Source organism: Pollachius pollachius (genome assembly GCF_949987615.1).
Source record: "Pollachius pollachius genome assembly, chromosome: 8".
Classification (NCBI taxonomy): domain Eukaryota; kingdom Metazoa; phylum Chordata; class Actinopteri; order Gadiformes; family Gadidae; genus Pollachius; species Pollachius pollachius.
The window spans coordinates 11,152,674-11,176,654 of NC_136941.1; the positions used below are offsets into that span (position 1 = coordinate 11,152,674).

Consider the following 23,981-nt stretch of genomic DNA (forward strand, 5'->3'; position numbering starts at 1 on the left):
CTTTAATTATTCCTTACTTTATAAAATAGACAGTTCTGATTAAAATTAGTATTTTATCTGCCTACAAACAACCAACATTCATTATAACATGTCCTTCTGGTAATTTTACCAACTATATCGTTCTATGATTAAACTGTATCTCATACAAACATAAAAGTCACACAAGATAATTAATTCTAGAGAATTAAAGTGTAAAGGAATTACTGATGCTGTTGATACAATTCATAGATCACAAACAAAATACCCAAAGTGACTTAATCATGTGATCTTAAGTTCCATAAAGTAAGTACAAGACCACTGAGTCAGTAGCTCTTGACCAAACATTCCTGAATACGCAAGCAACCGATTTTTAATATTCTGATTATCATGGTGAAAAAGCATAAAGATGACGGCCCTGAAGGTGCATGACACCATTTGATTCTCCTATCCTTGAGTGAGCGGTGAAGATCATCTTGGAAACGAGGGATGAGCGACTCCTTAGACGATCGGGCATGGTTCACATTGAGCATACACAAAAGGTAGCGGACTCAAGAGTCCTCAAATAGTCAGACTATGACTGTCAAACATAAGCCTGCTGCAGCATCAAATGTAATACAACTCAAATGTTTCACAAAACCAAATGAAATATCTCACTCGGCTTAGCATCACTGAGACCGCCCAATTCTAACTAATCTGTGTTGTGCAATTCTTGTATAGATGTGTTTCAAATGCAGGTTATTCCGAATGTGCCAAAATGTGTTGGTTGTCAACGTTCACCCAAACAACTGCCAACATACAGGAACAGTATCTATTATTATATTAAATGCAATGTGAAGGATTTGCTTTTCATTGAATGAAGGAACAACTAAGACCCTTTTTACATGAGATAAATATCTAGATTCTGCAAACGTTTTTGAATTTCATTGCATCCATATAAGAAAACTCATGTTTACACAAATGTTGCAACACCCTTTCAACCGTCTCAGCCTGTGTACACCTGCAGACCGTTTAGGAGAGATCCCTGCTTGATATGTGTACGCACATACAGGTTTCAAGTTTGTACCACATCCCGGTTTTCACCATCAAAGAAAATGGGTGGCGAAGTAGCGCCCATGTTGCACCAGTGAGTATTGCTTTGGATAATGCTACGAATCCTCCTTAATACTACAGATACACGGCCTAGGACTCAGAGAATTGTCAGCAAAGAAGACAGAGAACAGCAATGTTAAGGAAGCATCCTTGCTTTCTGTTTTCGCCGACCGTTAACGCCTGAGATAATGCTAGGACAAGACATTCGGTCAAGATGACGCCCTGGCTCTGGTGGAATATATAATAGTCAAAAAATTAAGCCCTCTGTCCTTTCCTAACCAATTTCTCTTGACCTCGATGGAAAATGTCACGAGGGCAAGGATAAGAGGTGAAGGAGAATCCAAAATAACTAAAGACATTCAGTGCCAATGGAATCAGACAGCAATTAATGTTAGACATGGCCACATAAAAATGCGTCGGCGGATGTTATGGACGTCTGACTGTCTGACTGTGTTCCGAAGATGGACGATACTAAAAGTAGTCTCAGGAACTCTGCCCCATGCCTTCTGGCCGTATTGTTTCATGCAGGCTATATGCACGTCGAGAACCAGGTGACAAATATAAGACTACGCCTAATAATTGGATCTAAAAAAATTATATAGGCTCCCAGTCACAAAACTGAAACAAAATGGTTGACACATTGAGAATGGTTGCTCACGCTCACCCTCCTCTCCACTCATATTCATCGACATAGAAATTTGAAAACCAGATGTCAGCACACCGTTGTAGATACCTTGTAGTCTATCCACATCTTGAAGTGCATACAGTACAGTGAACACTCTAGACTGTAGAGTATATATGGTGATGGCCATCAAAGTAGTACTTTCTTTATGTCTTGCAGTACAGAACCTACCTGAGGGCATATACACTATTGAAATGCGGCATGTATTTTCTTGAAGTCATGGAGAAACTGACTGATGCACCCAAAAAGTTCCTGCGAGTCTTGATCCATTGGCTCCCCAAATTTAACCTAAACACAAGAAAAGAAAGAAAAACAGTTGGTTGCAAATTTGTTGGCAACCATCCATCTAGGAACACATTAGAGGAATAGCAGCATATTTGGTTTCACCATTCGATTTAGATTAGCAGAGCATGTAGATAGCATATGACTTTGGACCAGTGTGTTTTGTTGTGGCACTGTTCCCCAAATCTCCCCACCCTTTTTTAATCTGCAGAAGGACACAAGTGATAACTATGCGTAAGCTACATTGCATTGATAGCTGTATTACTGGAATCACAACACCTTCACAGGCATTCAATTATTTGATCTTGCATTTTCAATGGCGACTGCTTCGGTAGAACATCATCATGGATTTAATGCAAAGCAAATAAATATTGATGAAACAACTTGGAATGCTGCTTTCTCCTGTACCTTCTGGAAGAACAATCAATCGTTGGGTTGAAGCAGTAGAAACACGGTTGACTCAAACCACAACTTTTATGTAAACAAATAGCAGGAAAACTCTGCCATTGCGTCTTTAAAGATATTCATGTATAGTACATATACATTTTCATTCGGTTGATGTCGATGTCATTAAAATCAAACTAACCCCAGTACAATAAGGTTTGGCACGCAGAGCCTATTACTGGGCATATGGCATGGCATGCTTGTGAAAGCAGCTAGGTAATAATGTAACCCATAGGGTGTTCGAATAAATTACCTGTGTTTAATTATAGGTGTCTGTGAAATCATTCTTGAGCGCCTCTCTGATGCATACATGAACTATTCACTCCCTTTTTAATTGAACATAACACCTGAAAATCTCTATGTTGCCTGATATTCAATCATGTTTTCTGACGTCTAAATCTCCCAAACTGTTGCATTGGGGGACACAATAATAGCGACTTTATCTGCTCTCTATATCTCTCTGATAATGTTCACAGTTTGTTGAAAGGTATATCTATCCTGGGTAGCCCCGCCCATTCTTCCGGCAAATTGAGTTCACCCTGCACATGGGTCTGGAGAAGAGTATTACATTTCTGTCTGCTTCCGATACGTTTTTGCGGGAGCCAATCACAAAGCTGGCTTTTCCCCTTGGCACGCTATTGGCTGGTTTAACACAATGACGACAGGGAAGCGACGGCAAGCAGTCAATCGTGGGCAGGGTCAGTTGAACTAGGCCCGTTGATCACGCCTCTTGTGCTGAAGAAAATGACGCTACAGCTTCCCCAGACCAACGTGCAATCTACGAATGGCTTGGTCTGTTAATAGCCAGGCTAAGGCACAATAGCAATGGCATAAAAAGTGTAATTACAACCCCCTACACTCTTCCTAATGGAACACATATTGCCAAACACTTCATGACCTTGCATTAAAAAAGGAAACAAACAGGTTGCTGTTTTTGCATGTCAAGTGGTATTTTGTACAGGCCATTTCAACAGGAAAGACCATATCTGTAGCGATGATCCTTCCATAGGTAATGATTAGGATCATCTGATGATGTCATGATGCTGTATTTCAAATCATAAATAACATGATGTAGTTCAGCTTGCCATTTCTTTGCCCCTTTCCCTATCATAAGTGTTTCATACTGTATAACACAATGGCCTCTATGGCCCGGTTCTCAAAGTATCCCTCCTAGCCAGGATTAAAGGAAGTAGAGGACCAGTGTGTTAAATGTAGGTCAATTCAACTACATCTGATACTTGGACTATTAAGGAACGACCAAACTCGTTTTTTTGTGTTGTACTTTAGAGTGGCCAACAGGAGTTGACTGGGGTATGTATGTCTCACTGATTTGGATTTCTTTTAAATAAATATTAGAAAGTAATGTAAAAGCATTACTGGTGTGATTTATTTTTCATTCCTGTTTAGAAACCTCCAATTAATTTAAATAAGTAAACATCATCAACATTAGTAAGATAAAATATAACATTACAATGTGCAATTTGCAGTGCACACATAATGAAACAGCTAGCAGCTCAAATAGTAGTGGGAGGAGGATAAGGACGCTAGGGGGCTGACTATCTATATTTTTGTAATGATCAATAATACCTCCCATTATTCTTATTCAGTACTATTATTTACTGTTCAAAAAAGTCAAAAATCACTGGGAGACATTTACAATATACAAAATTACAGAAGAAAATGTGTAACTGAACATTATTTAGCAGTTAGGGAATGAAAATCTGTGGCTCAATTTTAACCTACGCCATGGAAGTGTGATCGACTCAGTTCGGCTCAAAGGACTGAAGGACACCAACTATTCGGTACAGAGAGTAACCTTGGAGTCTTTTCACTCTGAAGTATGTCCCAGCATCTCATTATGGGATGGAGGCGATAAGAGGAAAATCAATTAGAAAGGGAACCCACATTGGATTGAAATTGGGGGATATTTTTCTGTGCAAATTGCACAAAAACTAAGATGTGAATAACTCTGGGAATTACCAGTAGTTCAGAGTAGAGCTTCTTCATCTCCTCACATTTCTTCGACAACAAAGAGATATCCGTTTTGTACTTCCCGATGGCCATCTGTTGCAAATGAAGGTATGTTTTTTAATTGATCATGTTTATTCATCAATTTAAGTCATTAAGTTTCAAATGGGATTTAGTGAATCGAAAATCTCTCTTGGAGGGGCTAAACAGCATATTATATAGCTGGATTAAAATAGGGGGAAAATGTTCTATATTTATATTCTTTAAGCATTACAAAAAAGCAGAACGCAGATTTTATACACAAAATCCAGACAATTTTAACATCGAAGAATGAGAGTGTGTATGGTTTAGCTAACAGGAAGGTACTTAGCATCTGATTAGCATACTTCACCTTTAAGTCTTTGGAGAACTTTTGATGTTGATCCATGCTATTTTCTTTTTTGTTCATTTTCCTGTAGTGCAAGACTTTCTGAAGCTCATTCTTCAGAACTACAAGGGTGACACACTTGAGTTACCATCCATCATCATTTGACCCAACCAGCAAATCAAATACAGGTCTCCTGTCGGATTCGTTCCCAAGCTGTATTTTTTTGTCAGGGTCAACTGTTGCATTATCATGTCATATCAGACAGATAGTCAATTGTAAATGAAGCTAATGCGAATGATAAATGGAGCTAGGCCACTTATTTTGGACTCAAAAGGTTTTACAACACGTCAGTGTTGTTACCATCCAGTGTGCATAGTCAAAGTGATAACAACAGTTTGTCAATCTGCATAGATGCATGCCAATTAAAGGAAAACTCTACATCTGTAACTGGAGGTCATTAGGGCATACTATCTATAATAAGGACTGACATCATACCGAACTGACCAATGCTGAAAATCCTAAGCCTGACCAATCATACACGTTAGTTTTATCTACCAGGTCACGGGTCGTAGACTGTGCCCAGGTACAAAACTGTAGGAGACCAATAAGACTTTTATCATAGTTAATAAATATAAAAAAAATTAAAACTTTGATGGATGTCTTATAAAAACATCCACCCATTTCCCAGTTTGGATACGGGTGACACGGGACTCTAAAATGAGTCCAAATTAATTATTCTAGCGAGACAGCCATTTATATTATAAGACTTCGCTATCCTACCACTGCCCTTGTCTCCAGAATATTTAGAATATCTCTGATGGATCAGACTGGGGAGTCATTTGTTCTTTTCATTTCAGCAGATGCTAAGAACAACAGTCTGGGACAGAGAGAAGCAAAACCCTGATTCACTCACCGTCTACTTCTGCTGTCAGTCCTTTGATGGATGCTGTCCAACAACAGAGAAACACACAATCGTGCAAACACACGCACACACACACAAAGGGAAAAGATACAAGTTTTAATTATACCAGCCTCCACCCGAACTCACCCAAAAGAAAACAAAGAATACGTCAATCCACAGATTTCTCCAAGTTCTAACAAAATTTTGATCGCTTATACCTCCTGGGACAGTTTCAAATTCTTCCAGCTCCTGGATAAGCATGAGCATGCCCGGTTGGTGCAACATGAGCTGCTCCACAAGGGCGTGGAGCAAGGTGAAGGTCCGGTCTCTCCCGCGGAGCTGGGCGAGCTGTGAAGGATGAAGAGAGAGAGGGTTCAGAGAGGAAAGGACCCCGGGCACACAACGACCTGGGCCGAGCCCTTAGGGGGAATACTCCCCTCACAACACACACAGGCAGCAAGACAGTAAACAGACGGGATGTTGGTATGTGCAAGAACAAGAGCATTCATTCACAAAGGGGTCAATAAAGGGTAGCCTCTTCTTTGGCCCAAGGGCAGGGCGGCTAGAGGCACGTGAATGTATAGGTTGTTTACCCAACTGTTTTTGTAAACTTGTTGGCAGAGTGCTTTTGGGCTACCAACAAAATGTTCCAGCAAAATTAAATACAATAAAAAAATAATCCCATTCAAATAATCCCAACCACAGTCATCAGAACATAATCACATTCTGATTGTAAAAATTCTTGAATAATCATATTCTGATTCATTGATATCGTCTTTTGCGTTGATTATTAGTATCATAATGTATTAATCTGGAAAGCCTGCTTAGAGACACACATGGGGATGTATGACACTGGTAAGCATACGATCGTGACTTCCATTTCGCCCAGACCCCGCCCTCAATTGTGGTGATTGGACAATCGACTCATTGACCTCTTCCCCCATCAGAATTGTGTTTGAAAGGACAGGTAAAGTAAATGCAGAGTCGCTCTGCCTCTTCTGACATCACAGGGGTCTTCTGACACCTGTGATGTCAGAAGAGGCAGGTTTTCAAAATGGCTTGTAACAGCTAATCACACTCACACCTGGTAGTACAATATGTAACCTTTAATAAAAAAAAAACCTGTACTCAGGCCCCCCCCCACAGGCCCGGGCGCCTTACTTTGGATAAGGAGGATAGACGGAACCCCTTGGCGGCCGTCTTCCCGGCGTTCTTGTTGAGGAAGTTTCCGACGACAAGCAGGTACTCCAGCATGGCGACGAAGGAGCCCGAGGCCTGCAGCTGTGTGCACATCCTAATCTTCTGCTCGATCAGCTGAAACACAGAAGCGGAGGACGTCACTGCTGATGATGCCCTCCAACGTGAACCGCTGTTTACCTGCGGGGGGGACTTTTGTTTGTGGGATTGGATCGGAGAGAGAAGAAAAATACAAAAAAACAGCCCAAACTTGTTTGCCCTTTTCCGTTCGATCGGCGTAAGCCCTTGGCTGATGAAAATAGCCCCGGGCTCCGCTCTTCCACACCATTATGGTGCTTCTCCTGCTCAGCACCTCTGTTCGACTCATTAAGGGAATCCTCTTCCACTTCAGGATCTTTGATGTCTTGCACGAGTTCATATTCTCACATGTAGTCCTGTCGACTTTTAATTTGCATTCGAGAAGGCCAACACCGATCAACCCCAATCAATTGAATTTAATTCAGGGTTTTGATTGGTTAAAGTATTCTGTAGAACACACTCATTGTATATTACATCTTCTCCTGCTCATATATAGCTGCTTATAACTAGTTATGAGCAGTTGTGGCAACCAATGCCTGCCGTATGCTAGACAGAACAAAAAATATCTGCTAATAATACTTAGTATTGTATTATATCTCCTTAGTTTGTTTCCTTGGTGATGACGGCAATCAGAACACAGCGAACAAAAAGGCAAAATTGTTATGTCTCTCCAAGAAGAGTGACCTTCTGTGTCAGAACACGTGTTTTTGGGGCTCAGGCTGCTCAAGTTGTCTCCTCCTTGGCTGCTCAATAGACAACTTTATCCAACAGAACTGGTTGGAGATGTGGAAGATATTAAAGAATATCTCAGATTTAAATTTTGTTGAGGTTGAAGACCTGGATTCTAGAAATGTGGTTACGCTAACAAAACATTAGCCTGTTCACAAGTGTTGAGTAAAAAAAAATATGTAATAAAGGAAAAGGGGGATAAACATAGGTGGTCAATGTAATGATTTGTTGCGTTCACGTTCATTGATCGACAGTGATACATTGTAAGAAGCGAAAACAGAATGAAAACAACAACAAACTATGTTTGGTTCCCAATCTATTTGTCTTTCTTTAATGATTGTGCTTACTGAATATTATGACACTTTTTATAGATAAAGGGTTTTCAGGTCTTTCTTCCGTTTCCCAGCGAAAGGAAGGTTTTTAAAGTGCCTCTTGTGCCAATCTGCATGAATACAGAGCACTCCAAAATAATGGAAGACAAACTGAAAGGTGGAAAAAAGCTTTTAAGCATTTATGCCACTGTCCCCACAAATGTCCTTTTGATTTAAGACTAACTATGATGTATCTGTACATTAACATTTGCATTACAGACAAGAATTTGCATGCATTTAGGCTTTTCTTTCTCCTCCTGTGAAGGGATTCTTCGACTTTGAACTTCACGAGATTCGGAGCCAACAGGTTTGGTTTTGACACGGTTCAATTTGATTGGCTGAGAGGAGGAGGAACTCACGGGCTGCAGGTCCTTCATGCTCACAGGAAGCTCCCTCAGGGTGAGCAGGATGTCGAGACGCCTGCTCAGGTAGGAGATGTTGCACATCTGGAGCGACACGTGTTGGAGAAGGTGAGAATGACACTCAAAATTGCACAAAAAACGTATATGCACACTCAGACAAACACACACACACAAATGCACATGCACACATAACTAAACATGTACACATAGAGACAAACACAAACACACACACAATCACACACACTCACACACACATGCAATGCATGCATACACACAAATATCGTCTGAAGCAAGACCCGCGTTTGAGAAGGTGACACCCACTATTTGAGTCTGAATCTTTTTTCAGACACACAAACACATAAACACACACAGATACCTGTATGCTTACACATACACACACACACACACACACACACGTAGGCATTACGACTCATTTCCACACACACAGACACACACACACACTCACACTCACACACACACATCCCTGCACACACCTACATTAGACACTGATGAAGTTATGTCCATCACATTATTCAAATTTAGTTTGAAAAGCATTGAGCTGAAACCTCGGGTGCTCTTATTATGGAATGGCTGCTGCCCGGTCGTACGGACCAAGGGCTCCAAGCTCCTATTGTGGTGGTGGAAGACAAGCCTGTCCACAGGTGATTTAGCAGGGAACACACACGCCTGACACCTTGAATCAACCGGCTGGGCTCCTCCACCCTTTGTGATGTTGCTCTCTCTCTCTCTCTCTCTCTCTCTGTGTCTCTCTCTCTCTCTCTCTCTCTCTCTCTCTCTCTCTCTCTCTCTCTCTCTCTCTCTCTCTCTCTCTCTCTCTGTCTCTCTCTACTTGATAACTATTGGCATCTATTGAAAACATCGGGGTGCTTCGCTGTGAGACTCCTCCTTGATTGACTCCTATCAGAGAAGGACTTGAGATTCCAAGCTAAACTCATTCGTCCATGTTTTATATCAGCACATCACAAAATCAGTAATTAAAGGGGCAGTGTGTAGAATCTACTGGCATCTAGCAAAACACGCAAGGAAGAAATCAATTATAAGATAAGTAAGTATGTTTTAATACGTGCAAATTCCCGTGAAAGAAAGCAATCTCTGTGTTTTCATGACTTTAACATCAGCCCTTTATATCTACTTAGGCAGCAGAGGACCCCTCTCCCATGGAGCACGCTATGTTGCCACGCCACGTCTTCTGCAGAAGCCCAGAACGGCCAAACGGCTCTAGAGAGTACGCGTTTTTAATTCACAATTAATTCACGCGTTTTTAATTCATAATCGCTATCTTACTTGTCAGCTATGACTTTTGAGTTTTATGGGCTAAATAACTAATTACAAATTATGAATCTGTTAACTTGACACTTGGCTACTCTATGCTGTCGCAGGCGATGAAATCATTAGAAGGACCAGCTGCCCCCATGCACAATACAGGCCAGTACAGGCGTAGCTTCTCCGACATCGTTGGAAGGGAGAGGTGGGGCCGGGGGGTTATTTGGTCGGTTGCAATCTGCAACCTCACCGCTACATGCACCTGACTCCTACACACTGCACCTTTTATCAAATCCATTGAAGAAAATAGAGAGAGCTATTGCACTACATATTAGCATGGACAAAGTGGACCACGTCCGCTGGACTGTAACAGTATGGCCACACTTTAATCCACTTGTCTTTGAGAGGATAAGGTCAAAGCCCTTCAATTTATATACCATTTTCCACTTAAACTACAGCTTCTGTTTCTCTCTAAGGAGGGAGCAGACCTTTTATGTTGAAATGCATCACAGCCTTACAGGATTCACCCTGCAATGTGTTATTCTCTTGTATTGTGGATAATTACACAGGTTTAAAATTAAATTATGGCAGAATTGCCTATTGCAGAAATAAAATGCACATAAATCCTAGCCACAGTGATAATCACCTCATTACCAAACAGCGAGAGTGGGACAGAAATGGACAGTATTCCAGTCGGTATCTCGGGTGACTTTTGAAGAATCACTTCAATTTGCACTTCAACTCCCAAGAGGGTTAAAGATGTAACATCTAGCTTGATTAATCATGGAGTCTGAAGCCCTCATCCGGCAACCACTTGCTCCCTAAATAGTCACACTTTCCCACATCAGTGCACGCACGCGCACGCACGCACGCACGCACGCACGCACGCACGCACGCACGCACGCACACACGCACACACGCACACACACACACACACACACACACACACACACACAGAAGGAACATCATCCACACCCACATATCACCTTCTCTGTACTGTTTCATAATTTTGTTTATCGGAAGGTGTCGTAACCATAGCTACTGTTTATCATCAATCCCTCTTCTGCCTGAATGTCAGATCTTCCTGAACAGGAATGACCATTTATGGGTCTGATTGTGCAGCACCTTGTCTGCTGACCCTTCGCTTGACACCTCCGCTTGCAGCCATGGGGCACTGGGGTTAATAATTACTTCTAGGGGCCTTGCGTTGTTCAAGGTTGTTCCATGTAAACACCCACCTCCATCATGTATCGGTCCACAATGTGCAGTTCAGCCAGAGGGCCCTTGTGGGATTTATACATTTCCACATCGTCAGGGGTGGGAACATACCTTCAACAGACACCCACACAATTATTATTATTATTATTTATATTACAACAAATAACAATAGCTCAGGTCTGCATCAGGCATAGGGATCCTTAAACATATAAAAAAACTGTTTAATAATAAACGGAAGAAATGAAGTGTAATATAATGTTCTTATTTGAATCTTAATTAGAAAACTCAAAAATAGCATTTACACACGGTTATAGCTTTTAGCAATTATAATAAAATGATATATTTAATAGTAAACTTAAACCCCATACCAAGTGGCCGCAGGGCTAATAAGAGGTTAAAAGGAGTAGGAATTGTCAAGGTTTGCTTGTCTAACAGGTCTGTGAAAATTAATGAAATAGCTATCCACTGATTTTCACTGTATCTAACCTACACTTGTCTTGGTATGGACTTTTGTCATTTGAGTGCAGTCCAACCCCAGAATTCAATTTATGTGAGACAGGGTATGCACTCTGTTCATTAATATTGCAGCCTTTGTTCGGAAGAGTAGTCCTTCTGGAGATATTATTCCCTCCATATACATCTCAGGCAGTGGAACAAATTAAACTTTCATTTTCATAAACGAGTTCATACGTGTGAGTCTCTCGACTGTGTGCTACATTAGATCCCTGGTTCACACTGGGTCACTTTAACCAAGTAAACAAAATGGTTTGAGTGTTCTTTTTCCCCATACCCACTTACCATGTTAGGTGTATATCAATAGTGTCCGCGTCCGTAAATATCCAAAGATTAAAGATTTATGAGGAGGCCACTCTGGTAAAAAGGTTCTGTATTTTTGAGTGTGGGGATGGCTTCAAGAGTACGGGCCAGTCACTGAGCTGTGTGAGCCGCTAGCAGGAAGGTACATGTGTCACATTTTCCTGAATGGATAGAGCCCAGGTGTCCTGAACTTTCTCATTCATGCCAAGGGCCTGCATGTAGGGCCAAGGAATCCTGGCTAGAGCACCCTAAAGCATCACCTTAGTTTAGGTCACCATCCTATTCAGGTCTGCAAAGCAAGCTACATGGTTTGGTTTTAATACATGCAAGGTTTTGTGTGATATTTAAATTGTATGCTTTTAATAAATATTTTAATTAAGATCTTGTTGGATATAATTATTATTATATAAACAACCTTCAATTTGTTGTTATATTTATCAAGAGGTTATACTATCAAACTAATTGTGAGGGTCAAAGTTTCATTGCTCGCTTAGGCCCTCGGAAGAAAATCAAACATACTCAACCTCAAGGGTCTTACTAAGCAGCTCAAGGTAACAATTCTACTAAGCAGCTACAGCTAACAGGTCTATGAAGCTGCTCGAGATAGCTGTTCCACTTTGCAGCTTCAGCAAACAGGTCTATGTAGCAGCTACAGCTAACAGGTCTATGTAGCAGCTACAGCTAACAGGTCTATGTAGCAGCTACAGCTAACAGGTCTATGTAGCAGCTACAGCTAACAGGTCTATCTAGCAGCTAGAGATAACAGGTCTATGTAGCAGCTACAGCTAACAGGTCTATGTAGCAGCTACAGCTAACAGGTCTATGTAGCAGCTACAGCTAACAGGTCTATGTAGCAGCTACAGCTAACAGGTCTATGTAGCAGCTAGAGATAACAGTTCTACTTTGCGGCAAGAGCTAACAGTTCTACTTAGCAGGCAGATTCACTATGTTTGCAGCTAGCGTTTTAAGCCCAAACCATAGAGCTCCATTGCCTCAGTGTTAAAGGGCAAGTGTTAAAAAAAAAGAAAGTGTGAGAAGGTGGTTGAAACCCAATGTGTGTGGTACCTCCTGAGGGAAGCGATCTGCTCGTCAGAGAGTCCTCCCTCTGCCTCGTTGACTATGAACAGTTTGTCCTTCAGCTCTCCTGGTTGGACCCGAAAACTTTTGAGGAAAATGTCTGGAGAAGAAATAGAGACAACAAAAAGACTTCCTCTGAATTCAATACACATATACAGACAATAGAGAGGTGGGCACATAACATCCTGCCTATGTAGAAGGTGCTTTCTCCAAAAACAAAACTACATTCAGGAGACAAGGGTGGTTTTGCTTTCTTCCTTCCTCTCAGACATCTGGGGAGAAGGGCTTTCATTTGCATCCCATGAAATAAAAAGTGCTGTAATCTTTTTTGTTCCACCTAAAAGCCCTCCTTGAATATGCAGGAGCTGGCAGACATACAATTCATTAGTCTGGTGAAAAGACTCCATTGAAATCAATGGGATGAGAAATGTGGGAGCCTGACATAGACAGTCAAGAGATTTCTTCGTGCAGGTGAATATCTCATAGTTTCACAGACCATTCCTGGCAGCCCTGCTTGGGAGCTGTCTTACCATTTGTGGAAGTGGCTGAGGATTTCTTTTGGGATTTAAACAATCCATGGAGCATTCTAACAATCCATGGTGAAGAGTTGAAGGGACTAACTTTGATGCTGTGGTAACAATAGGGAACTATTGATATGGAATCAGTTACACATCAAAAATAACTTTGATTGTTTTATCAGGGCCATCCACCAGTGTGAGCATGTCTTTGTTTGTATTTGGTCTATTTGAATAGGGTATAGGGGACATGTTTGATATTTTCCACACAGTAGTTTCAACTTTGATGTAAAGGCAAAGTTATACCCATGATAACATCGATGAAAGAAAACAATTTCTGACAAACTTTACATTTAATGAGATGAATTTAACTTTGAACAATGGCGTCTCTAAATGAGGCCAGAGCAGAGACTTTGATATCCTATCACATATTAAAGTGAAAATGTAGATAACATATATAGATGTGCCCACAAAAAGCCAGAGATTTTAGAATATGCTTAACACACACAAACACACACACACACACACACACACACACACACACACACACACACACACACACACACACACACACACACACACAAAAAATACAGAAACAAATGAACAAAACTATAGTCTGAAGCGAGCATGGCCAAATGAGCAGAATGGGTACAGGCGACACAGGTGGCCTTTAAATTACCCACAAGACGCTCCTCACTCACGAGACGGACACATTGGATCATGGCTCTCTGTTCACGGGCTTCATTAGCCAGTGTACTCAGGTGCCCTTGCGGGAGATTACACAACCACACAAATCTGTCGCAATGAACGCACAAGGTTACAAGCAAGCGGAAAAAACGACAGGAGAACTAAACAAAATGCCACAGCGGTTTGCTCATTATGAATGGCGTGTTATTGCAACTTTCTAGCCCTCACAGGGGTGACTGGGGTTGTTTTTTTTAATATATTTCCTATCACTGCCAGTATAAGAATGGATTTGAGTTCCCCACAACAACGGAATACCAGGTGAGTGATTAGCCTCGGCATTATTTGCATCAGTCACGCCAGACGTCCCTCTACACTTGTTTCCAACGCTTTATTGTCATTAAGTTAAGTATCCGCTTGTCTTTTCTGTGCTTGTTACACCAAAAAACATCCCAGTTTTAACCCCAGAGGAATGCCTCTTTTAATTACAGCCATGGAGGCAATACTGGCCCAATAATATAACGTCAATTCTAGCATCATGTGGCTATGCAATAAATATGTTGTACTGGATATTACCTGAGGCTAATGGTAAGGGTGATTAACTCAGACTAATTCAGCTATGGATGATATATTGTAGATCCCAGGCCAGCTATCTTGTTGATATGGCATGGCTTGTCTGCCTGCATATATGGGATTGTGTATAAGTATATATCAATGCCATTTGAACAAAAACCAAGTTATATAAGAGGGAAATATTTGAATGAACAAACATATCTACAATACATTAGTAGTAGTTACATAACCAACAAGAAATTGTAATTGTAGAAAAGGTAATTTCCTTATTATCTGACACAATCATCTTGGGTTAAGGGTCAGGGTTAGGTCTAGACTAGACGCAAAGAGAGTATCTATATCTGAGAGTAGGAGGATCTGCCAATCTGAGTATCTCATGCATCACACAACAAGCTGCTGTCTTTGTGGGAAAGATCCACATCACTATTGGATCACTGACTGCACCATAATGATGAGGCGGGTCTGCCGACCTGTACCAGAGGTATCTGGACCACTTTGCAGATCCTCTGCACCTCCCCTGTACCTCCTCAGGAGCAAAGAGTTCTCCACATGTTTTGGGTCCTTCTCTAGTAAACTGACTATATTTAAGTCCCATGAGATGCAGAGGATTGCACGGACAGATGTGATGCATGGCGATGTGCAGGTCTAATAGGTTAAATGCTGCCCCCTGTATGCAGCACAACGTTAATACCATAATGTGTAGACTAATGTGTAGATCAATATTCAACTTTGAGCTGCTGCGAGTGAATTGCGTGCGTGCGTGCGAGAGAGAGAGAGAGAGAGAGAGAGAGAGAGAGAGAGAGAGAGAGAGAGAGAGAGAGAGAGAGAGAGAGAGAGAGAGAGAGAGAGAGAGAGAGAGAGAGACGCATGATGGATGTGGGTGGCCAGCCTCTATAAATTTAGCAATGCACTTTGGAATCAAACAAAATATGACTGATGGTTACTTTATCAAAAGACACTGGGTGGTGTTAAAGCTCATCCCAATCTCATCATAAATTATGCCCTTGCAACCATCATTGGTTGTTGTGGCTTTTCATTGAATCCAAATGTATAAAACATTCATAGACACTGCCCAGGGACACTGTTCACAGCCCTACTTTAGTCTGTTTCTTGGTGCTAATTATGCAATAAAAGTCAAAAACAGACGAATATAAGTCAAACATTGTGACATTAATCTGTGTGAATTAGTGCCCTCTGGTGGTGTTAGATCGCACTTCATTACTCTGCTTCATTCCAGAAATGACTTGATTTCTTTCGATGACCACAACAAATGTTAAATAAACTATGATTGGATAAATAATAATACGGCATCATGATTTTGAGGATTTGATAAGAAGACATTTAGATTGTTCGGCCTGGGACCCATGAAGTAGTGTCTTATCTTATTTTACTTACTGAAGTTGTGTGCAATCTTTGCGTTGAGCATAATATGCTGAACATGTGATGGCTCTATTGCACCAAACTTTCCCAAATCTTGAACAGCAAACTGTTCATACAAGCGCTCCGTGTCGAGCTCTATCTTCCGAGCGCTCCCATGCTTCCAAAATGACTTGTCAATCTGCCGAACAGAAACCACATCAATATTATGCTGAATTCATTAGTTTTAGTAATTTAGGACATTATGAAAAACAAAGCCAGTGGAAAAAACGCAAAAGGGAAGTGAATCTGTGGAAAGAGAAGATGAATGTTTAGCAACATCGCGTGTTTAATCTGTTGAGTAATCAACAGAAACTATCCAAGTTTCAGTTGTATTTTCCAGGATAGTTTGGTTGCCATGAGGTCCGTTTTCAGTCATCAAAAAACCACTCGCACTGAGATGAGACTCTGTTGAGACTTAGGGAAGTCTCAACAGAGAAGAAATTGTCCCCTCTCTCAAAGTACATGTTACATATAGGGGGGTATGGCTTTCAAACTGGCCACTCACTGTGAATAAATATCCAAAATCATTGAAATCATTGTTTTTTTGGCACACTGTGCGAATAGATACAATTGGATCGTGTACAGGGCTTGTACATCTGAGTGCATCATGGGATTTTTGTGTTTGCCGATACTCTTAACACTTTTGTTGTTCAAAGTCTGGCATGAGAAACGTACACAATATAGAGAAGTTGTAAACACTAGGATGATAAATCAGTTCACGATTAATTACTAAACAATGACCAAAAAGACGACCTACATAATAACTAACATTCCAACTGTCATTGGGATGTGACATCTCCATTTATGAGCCCCATTGATGATGAAGTCGTACCTTATCGGAGCCAACCAGGTCCCAGTGGAAGGCCTTGGTTCGTCGTTTAGGGGGCTTCACCTTGGGTTTCAGCGGTAATGGTGGAGGAGGAGGGATCTGAAAACGCCTGGCTGTTACCTCCGACTGGTGGCCAGGGAGCGGAGGGGGAGCAGGGGGCAGCAGGCTGAAGGGAGAGGGGGTGGTGTCGGCGGGCAAGGGATCAGGGATAGTGGGTAAGGGACTAGGAGGGGTAGGTGTAGGTCGAGGAGAGCTGGGTAAGGGACTAAGACTATTGGAGGAGGGAGTAGCAGAGCTGGGTAAGGGACTAAGACTATTGGATGAAGGAGTAGCAGAGCTGGGTAAGGGACTAAGACTATTGGAGGAGGGAGTAGCAGAGCTGGGTAAGGGACTAAGACTATTGGATGAAGGAGTAGCAGAGCTGGGTAAGGGACTAAGACTATTGGATGAAGGAGTAGCAGAGCTGGGTAAGGGACTAAGACTATTGGAGGAGGGAGTAGCAGAGCTGGGTAGGGGACTAAGACGACTGGATGAGGGAGCATCAGAGGTGGGTAAAGGTGTACAAGGGGTAGGTAAGGGGCTAGGAGAGCTGGATAAGGGACTAGGAGGCATAGGTGCAAGTCTAAGAGGGGTAGGTAAAGGTGTACAAGGGGTAGGTAAGGGGCTAGGAGAGATAGCAGGTGTGTCTGACACAGGATCATGGAAGGTGGGGGGCGTCTCGTCAACCCCCTGCGATGCTGGGTGAGGGTCGTGGTCCATGGGTATGGTCTCAGTCTCAGGAGCTGCAGGCATCGAGAAGCTGCTCGGTGGAGCGGTGGGTTTGGCGTGTTCGGCCGGCGAATCGTCCACATTCCCACTCTTCATGGCAGCTGCTGGAAAACCGCCACCGCCGCCGCCGCCGCCGCCGCCGCCGCCGCCATCACCACCGCCTACGCCAGCTGTGTCCTCATCGCTAAGATCTGCAGCCTCATAGTCCGCTGGAGGGTAGCCATGGTCCGCATCTCCCGCCTCTTGACGACAGCGCACGCCGCCAGACTCCGAGAGACCCGTGGCCACTTGAGGGCGTCCCTGAGTCAGGGAGTCTGGGGTGTAAAACAACTGGGACTTCCTCTTCCAGTCCTTACAGAGCCTGTCCACGGCCTGAACCCAGGCGTCCCTCGACTGCACGATGGACATGGGACCCATGGTTATGGCTGTGATGGGCACACGGAATCTGCAACAGCATGTGGGGATGCGGTCGCGGCAGTTAGGGTCGCAAAAATCCGGAGAATCTATGGCTGTGTATAAGCTGCGCTATCCTAATGCCTGGAAGAACAGGGAAGTGAGAGCATTTGCTTCCTTGAAGCTGGGACTATAAACATGTCAAATTTCATTATGCATGCTGTACATCTTTCTTCTTTGTGACGAATGAAATATAAATAACAAGTGGCGTATTTTGATAAGCTGCCGCTGTAGCTGTTTAGTGCCTTCACTCGTCGTTATAGAGAAGTAAGATGTACTGCATGCACGAATACAATGTGGAAATGCCCTGAAGTTTTGAATTCCCCGCTTCACAGAAGGGGAACGCTTTGTGCCTCGTCCACTTCCTTGCAGCTAATGCACAGCCGCATAATCGTCAAATTTCTACGTACAACAGTGATATTGTTGTCAAACCGACATATTTTTATGTTGGGACCAAGAAAACAGGCCATATTCCTTTAAAGGACAGACCGACCCCAGCACCAGCTTGGAGCTTGGTAGAAAGAGGAAAAGAAAGTATATGAATATGAACACATTTGGATATTGACTATATCACAGCCTGCCAGTTAACAGTATTAGCTGTTAGACCCTGAAATGTAAACAGCAAGATTATTACTATTATGCAGGCTGGCTCTGTGCGGGCTACTCACTGATACTCATTCTTGTGTGTGATCAGTGTGAAGGTGTCAAGGCTGTGGCTTCGCGCCACGCGCGTGTCTCCGTCCGACAGGTGGATGACCTTGGAGTTGTTGAAGGCGAGGGTGGACTCTCCTTGGAGCAGCACTGCAGGACGTCCCGCGGGCAGCAGGATGAGCTGACCCGGGTGGAGCTGGGCTTCATACCTGGTGGGGGGGGTTATACTATGGTGTCATAATGCAATTTTGTGATTGGTTCCTCCCTAATGTATAGGCATGCAAGGGACTTGATAACATGCTTTGTATCCGGCTGCATTTGAGATAGCATAATCACACTTTTTCTGTGGCTATTTAACCATGTTGTGCTCATTTTGAGGAAAACGTCAAACGACGTTTAGAGTGTAGGCCCTATTTTACTGAAGTGAAAGTATCTATTTCCAAATAATTGTTGTGGAAAATGACACAAAAGAAGATTTGCCATTCATCAATTAAATAGCTCAGGTTGCACTGAAAAATAAAGAAAACACAATGCAAGACTATAAATACACCCGCTGGACTAAAGGATATGGTTGTCTTTTCGTATAGTCGAGAGGTCTAGCTGGTTTTATTGCTGGTGGAAGGTCTGAGTGCACGGGTTTGAGTCCTGTGGTGGAGAACTTGAGGCACCCTAAAGAAATTTGCTCACATCAGTTCAAGCTGGCCTGCTTTCAGTTAAATTAGCATGTTGTCTGCTTTATGTAAAGGCAGCAGAGACATTACTATTGGAAGAACATTTTAGCCTGCGAATGTGGAAATAGGGAAACAAAAGTTGGAAAAGTTGATTTTTACTTCTCATTCTATCCTTTTAAGTGGGATGCATAGTACTCATCCGTGACATATTTATGACGTTGTAAGGCCGATACCTCTTGAAGATATGACTTTTAGTATTTTTTACCTGATGATTTCAGTTCCCGTGAGGTCTGAAAAAAAATCTTTATGAGATTGGTTATGAAACAGCCATGACTTTCAAAGCATTTCCAGTAATTTGTACCTGGTAAATGGGCTCAACAAATAATGCAAACCTAACCGAGTTGCATGATTTTTTAATCCCAGTATGAAGCACTCAGGTTTCCATTCGTAGTGCGTTTGTAATCCCTGTAGTATTGACTAATCACGTTTGATGAGTTCCAAGATGGTTGCTCTCTGTAATCTTGAAACTCAGACTATCGTCTGAATTTATCTTTTTATAAAAAATATATATTTTATTTATTATTTTTCTTTCCTTTTTTATTGTTTATTTTATTTTTTATTATCAGGACCTGAAACACAGACACAATTAAATTACCCATTGGCCCCAGAGGTAAATCTTCGTCAGACGATAGCCTATGGTTTACGAGATTGGGTGTATGTCATTGAGAATGCTGGGTGTGTAGCCTAGACATTCTCACACATTCACATGCATTTAATTCCTAACTTAAAAGGGGATGAAAAGGCACTGAGCCAGAGGTATTGGCAAGGTTTTAGAGTATCCATACTTCACCCATTTGAATGATGCCAGGCCTCCCCTGTGAAGGAGCAGGACCCCCTCCAGAATGCATTGGGAGGTTGTCGGAGACTGTGGGTGGGCTTCTGACATCACCTCCACGGGGGGACAGTAGATGTTTCCATAGATGATCTGATTCACAAGCCGCATTATCTACAACACAAAGAGAATGGCCGGAGGGAACGCCAAGAGGGGGTGTTATTCATGGAACCGGCTGATGATGAAAAAGTGAGGAAGAGTCGGTTTCAACCAAAACTAAAATAACCTGTTTTTGTCTCGGAGCACACACCGCACCTTAGGGCAGTGGTTTCCAGCAAATGGGGCGGCATACCGGTTGCCTTCAGGCAATGATGTGTGCTGAGCATTTTGTAGTGGGATTTAATAAATATTTCCTGATAGAGGTAACAGCGACGCTAGTCAGCGTTTGAACAATAACATTGTTTTTCATCAATCAATCATTGTCTATTCATCAGGTTGGTGATCACGTAGTCTTGCTTCATTTTAAAACAAGTACCTGTAGTGTACCCGCCACCTACCACCTTTTTAAGCAATGTGCTTTCTGTTAAGTAACGTGAAAATGTCTACTAATGTCATGTTAGTAATAATATGTGTGAGATTTGTTTTATGATCGTTCCTTACGACTTCAAGTTGGTGTGCCATTTAATTTCTGGATGGGTAAGTAGATAAGGTTGGTAAGGGACGGACCCAACTTTGAGGTCAGCTGATTGCTGGCTGATCACTGGCTGATCACTGGCCGATCGCTGGCTGATCACTGGCTGATCACTGGCCGATCGCTGGCTGATCACTGGCTGATTGCTGGCTCATTCCCGGCCAACGCCATGTTTTTAAAGATCCCATGGCATGCTACTTTATGAATGCTTTCATATAGCTGTTAGTGGGCCCCTAATACAGCACTTGAAGACGTTCAAGAAATTCAGCCTTGGTGCAGAATAACAGCCACTACGAGCCAGTCCCATAATGAGCTTCCCACCAATGCCCCGTGGCGGTGGTGCCTCGGCAAACCTCATAAAGTGAAATGTTCATGCCAAGGGACCTTTAATGAAAATAAATAATAAACAAATGGAAAATTTAGTGCAATTTTTATAAATAATCAAAATCTAAATCGAGGTTGGAAGTCTCTTAGATACTAACAGACACCCTAATGACTCAAGGCCACAAGCACACTACTCCTCCTAAATACTTCCTAAGCACATCGGCTTGAAAAGTATGTTCTGACCTCAAAAATGAGGTTGCCGGCCTGAAAAAAGGTCCCGGGACTCTCTGCCTTCGGCGAATATTCCTGACAGCCAACCGGCCGAGCGGCCCCGTACATGTTTCAGAGGGTTTGCAATGACCTGGGGGTCAGTGGCCGGAGGCTCACCTTGTGCTTGTCCTCCAGTGACGTGGCCTCCAGCTCGTAGTCATGGTGATCTCGGAAGGAGATGGAGAACCTGGAGCCCGCGCCGTCATCGCAGTTCTTCACCCGCGAGAAGGGCAGCTGCCGGTTGACGATGCCTTTCTCTATGCTGCACACCATCTGGGTCTTGAAGTCAATCTGCAATGTGTTCACGTGACAGAGGTATGTGAGCAACATGCGTTATTATTTACTTGAAGCTGCTTTGGATGGAACGTCCGATGAATGATTAAATGTGAATTACTTTGTTATTGATGTTGTTATTGATGTTGTTGTTGTGGTTATTTATTTTGTTGTTATTTTTGTTTATTTTATTTGTTCCTAGAGTACTGACTTAACTTTGTTTTTTCTTGGTTTTATTTTTGCCCTTCATTGCTCTGCGCGAGGTTTGCACAAAGTTTATCAAACATTTGATAAAATTGTTTAAACGACTTCACTCAGTGAAAGGTTTAATATTTATACAGTGAAAGGCTCACCTGGAGGACTCGCTTCTGCCATCTGTAACGGCCATGTTTGTGAACGCTGAAGTTGTATCGTGACTGTGGCTTCACCTGTAGCACCCAAAGAAAAGCAACTGTCAGAGACTAATTACTGTAGGTTCAACCCAATACGGAATTAAGTCAGTAATTAAGTCATTAAACAGTAATCAAAGAGCCAGTGAACCCCAAACACATATTCTATTAATTCACCAGTGTTCTCATTCCACCTGAAACAATGGGTTCACTCTTTAAATAATTTAACTTTGAAAGATATTGGATTTGATACATCTATAACAGCGTTTATTTAGAAGTGCTCTCTCTAGGAGGGTGAGCATGCAACAACTACAACATAGACTCCAGGAATCTCAGAACAGGGATCTAACAGGAAGAGCAACATATTTCATGTGAGGTATACCTTCAAAGGAACAAAAGACTACTTCTCCAGAAAAAATCCATAAAGTCTCATCCACACAGAAATATAAACACATGCTAATAAAAACAGTCTAACAGGCTTTTCTTGAAGAGTTGTGATGTGCATGTTGTCTTATTATCCTACCTCCTCAGCCTCGTCCATATGCTGGAGCAACTGCTTCCTCTCTCTCTCGGCCTGATGCAGAGCGTCTTCGATGGACAGCTCACCATTCTTCACCTTGTTCATGATGCTCAACTGCATCTCGTTGCTCAGCTAGCAAAAGAGTAAATATGAATTCCGAAGACTAAGTCCAAAACAATATCAGAACTTCGTTCTGATATAAATAAATCACTAGTCTGAATCTGTGAAATAACTACCCACACATTTTCATATACCAGATAGAAATCTGGCATTGTGAAATCAAAGCCCAATGGAATTAAAAGATGTTTTGTTTTTTTTAAAAATCGAATTTATTTATATAGGCCTATGCATATTTAATATACTATTTTTTTTTTGTTTCATTGAAATATTGATTTACTTATGTATTTATTTGTCTATGTGTTTATTTGTTGTTGTTTGTTTATAAGTTTGGTCATTTGTTCATTAAAAAGAGAATGTACTGCTTTCCCACACATCAGGTTCTGCATCTACATGGCAGGAAAAGGCAATAAAATATATACAATGATTGCTATTTTCTGTGAACTTTGTATATTCATAAACATGCTGTTGTTTTTGTGTTTAATGACAGTGAACGAGGAAGTCAAAAGAAGAAGTTATCCCAGAGATTAGCGACTAGCTAGTAGATAGTTTATTATACTGTCACATGGTGGTCTAGCTACAATTACTTTTATTTAGCATACTAAAAGTGACTGTTAACAGACACCTTTTTTGCCATTTAACACGTGGATTGTAGACACGTATATGACAAGTATATGACAAGTATATGCCGTGTATCATTTAAAACTCTGTACTATACCTGTGGCAGCTCTTCGGTGTCTCTGTCCATCCTGAGGGGATGTTCCCTTTTCTTGAGTCCTAATCCTTGCATCACATAATATGAAAACAAAAATTAAATCAATAAAACGTCTTGCAAATTAACAAATAACTCGGCTACCTGAACTTTTCGGAGGGATTAGTCCAGTTGACTGAGCCTGCTTGAATAGCCTTCCCCTTTTCAAATTCCAGGTCTGCATGGTCTTAGATTTCACTTCTACAATTGAGCTGTACATTTCTCTTTTTCCACGCCCACAAACAAGACGAGGCATGGTCCAGGGGAAAATCTTTCATGAAATCTCAGCAACCATGTATGACGTGCAGAGACTTGATGCTTGAATACTGCGCTTTCCATTTATGTTGTTTTTTGTTTTTTTTCCAGAGGAGGGCGTTGTTCTGCCTAATCGGGGGGGGGGGGGGGGG

The 23,981-nt window shown here is 42.0% G+C and overlaps 1 protein-coding gene across 1 annotated transcript; it reads right to left on the minus strand.

Annotated features, from left to right (window-relative positions):
• Positions 1-2: 2 nt before the first annotated feature.
• Positions 3-23,739, minus strand: LOC307079260 (uncharacterized protein). Its single transcript, XM_079741474.1, has 17 exons — positions 23,542-23,739; positions 22,710-22,838; positions 22,151-22,225; positions 21,642-21,815; positions 20,253-20,413; positions 18,754-18,945; positions 16,868-18,077; positions 16,012-16,174; positions 12,833-12,944; positions 10,972-11,062; positions 8,447-8,533; positions 6,874-7,026; positions 5,931-6,060; positions 5,725-5,757; positions 4,836-4,933; positions 4,457-4,540; positions 3-2,038 (listed from the first exon to the last, which is right to left on the minus strand). The coding sequence occupies exons 1-17, from the start codon at positions 23,611-23,613 to the stop codon at positions 1,937-1,939; spliced, it is 3,066 nt and encodes a 1,021-aa protein (XP_079597600.1). The 5' UTR covers positions 23,614-23,739; the 3' UTR covers positions 3-1,936.
• Positions 23,740-23,981: the final 242 nt, after the last annotated feature.

What these genes read in the sequence shown, in the direction of transcription:
- LOC307079260 (XM_079741474.1), bottom strand. Translation starts at nt 23,613, where the DNA reads ATGCAAGGATTAGGACTCAAGAAAAGGGAACATCCCCTCAGGATGGAC. An exon ending in CAGATCGCTTCCCTCAGGAG is followed by an intron (nt 11,063 to 12,832) that starts GTACCACACACA and finishes TGTCTGTTGAAG; the next exon opens with GTATGTTCCCACCCCTGACG. An exon ending in AGCTCTACTCTGAACTACTG is followed by an intron (nt 2,039 to 4,456) that starts GTAATTCCCAGA and finishes TCTTGTGTTTAG; the next exon opens with GTTAAATTTGGGGAGCCAAT.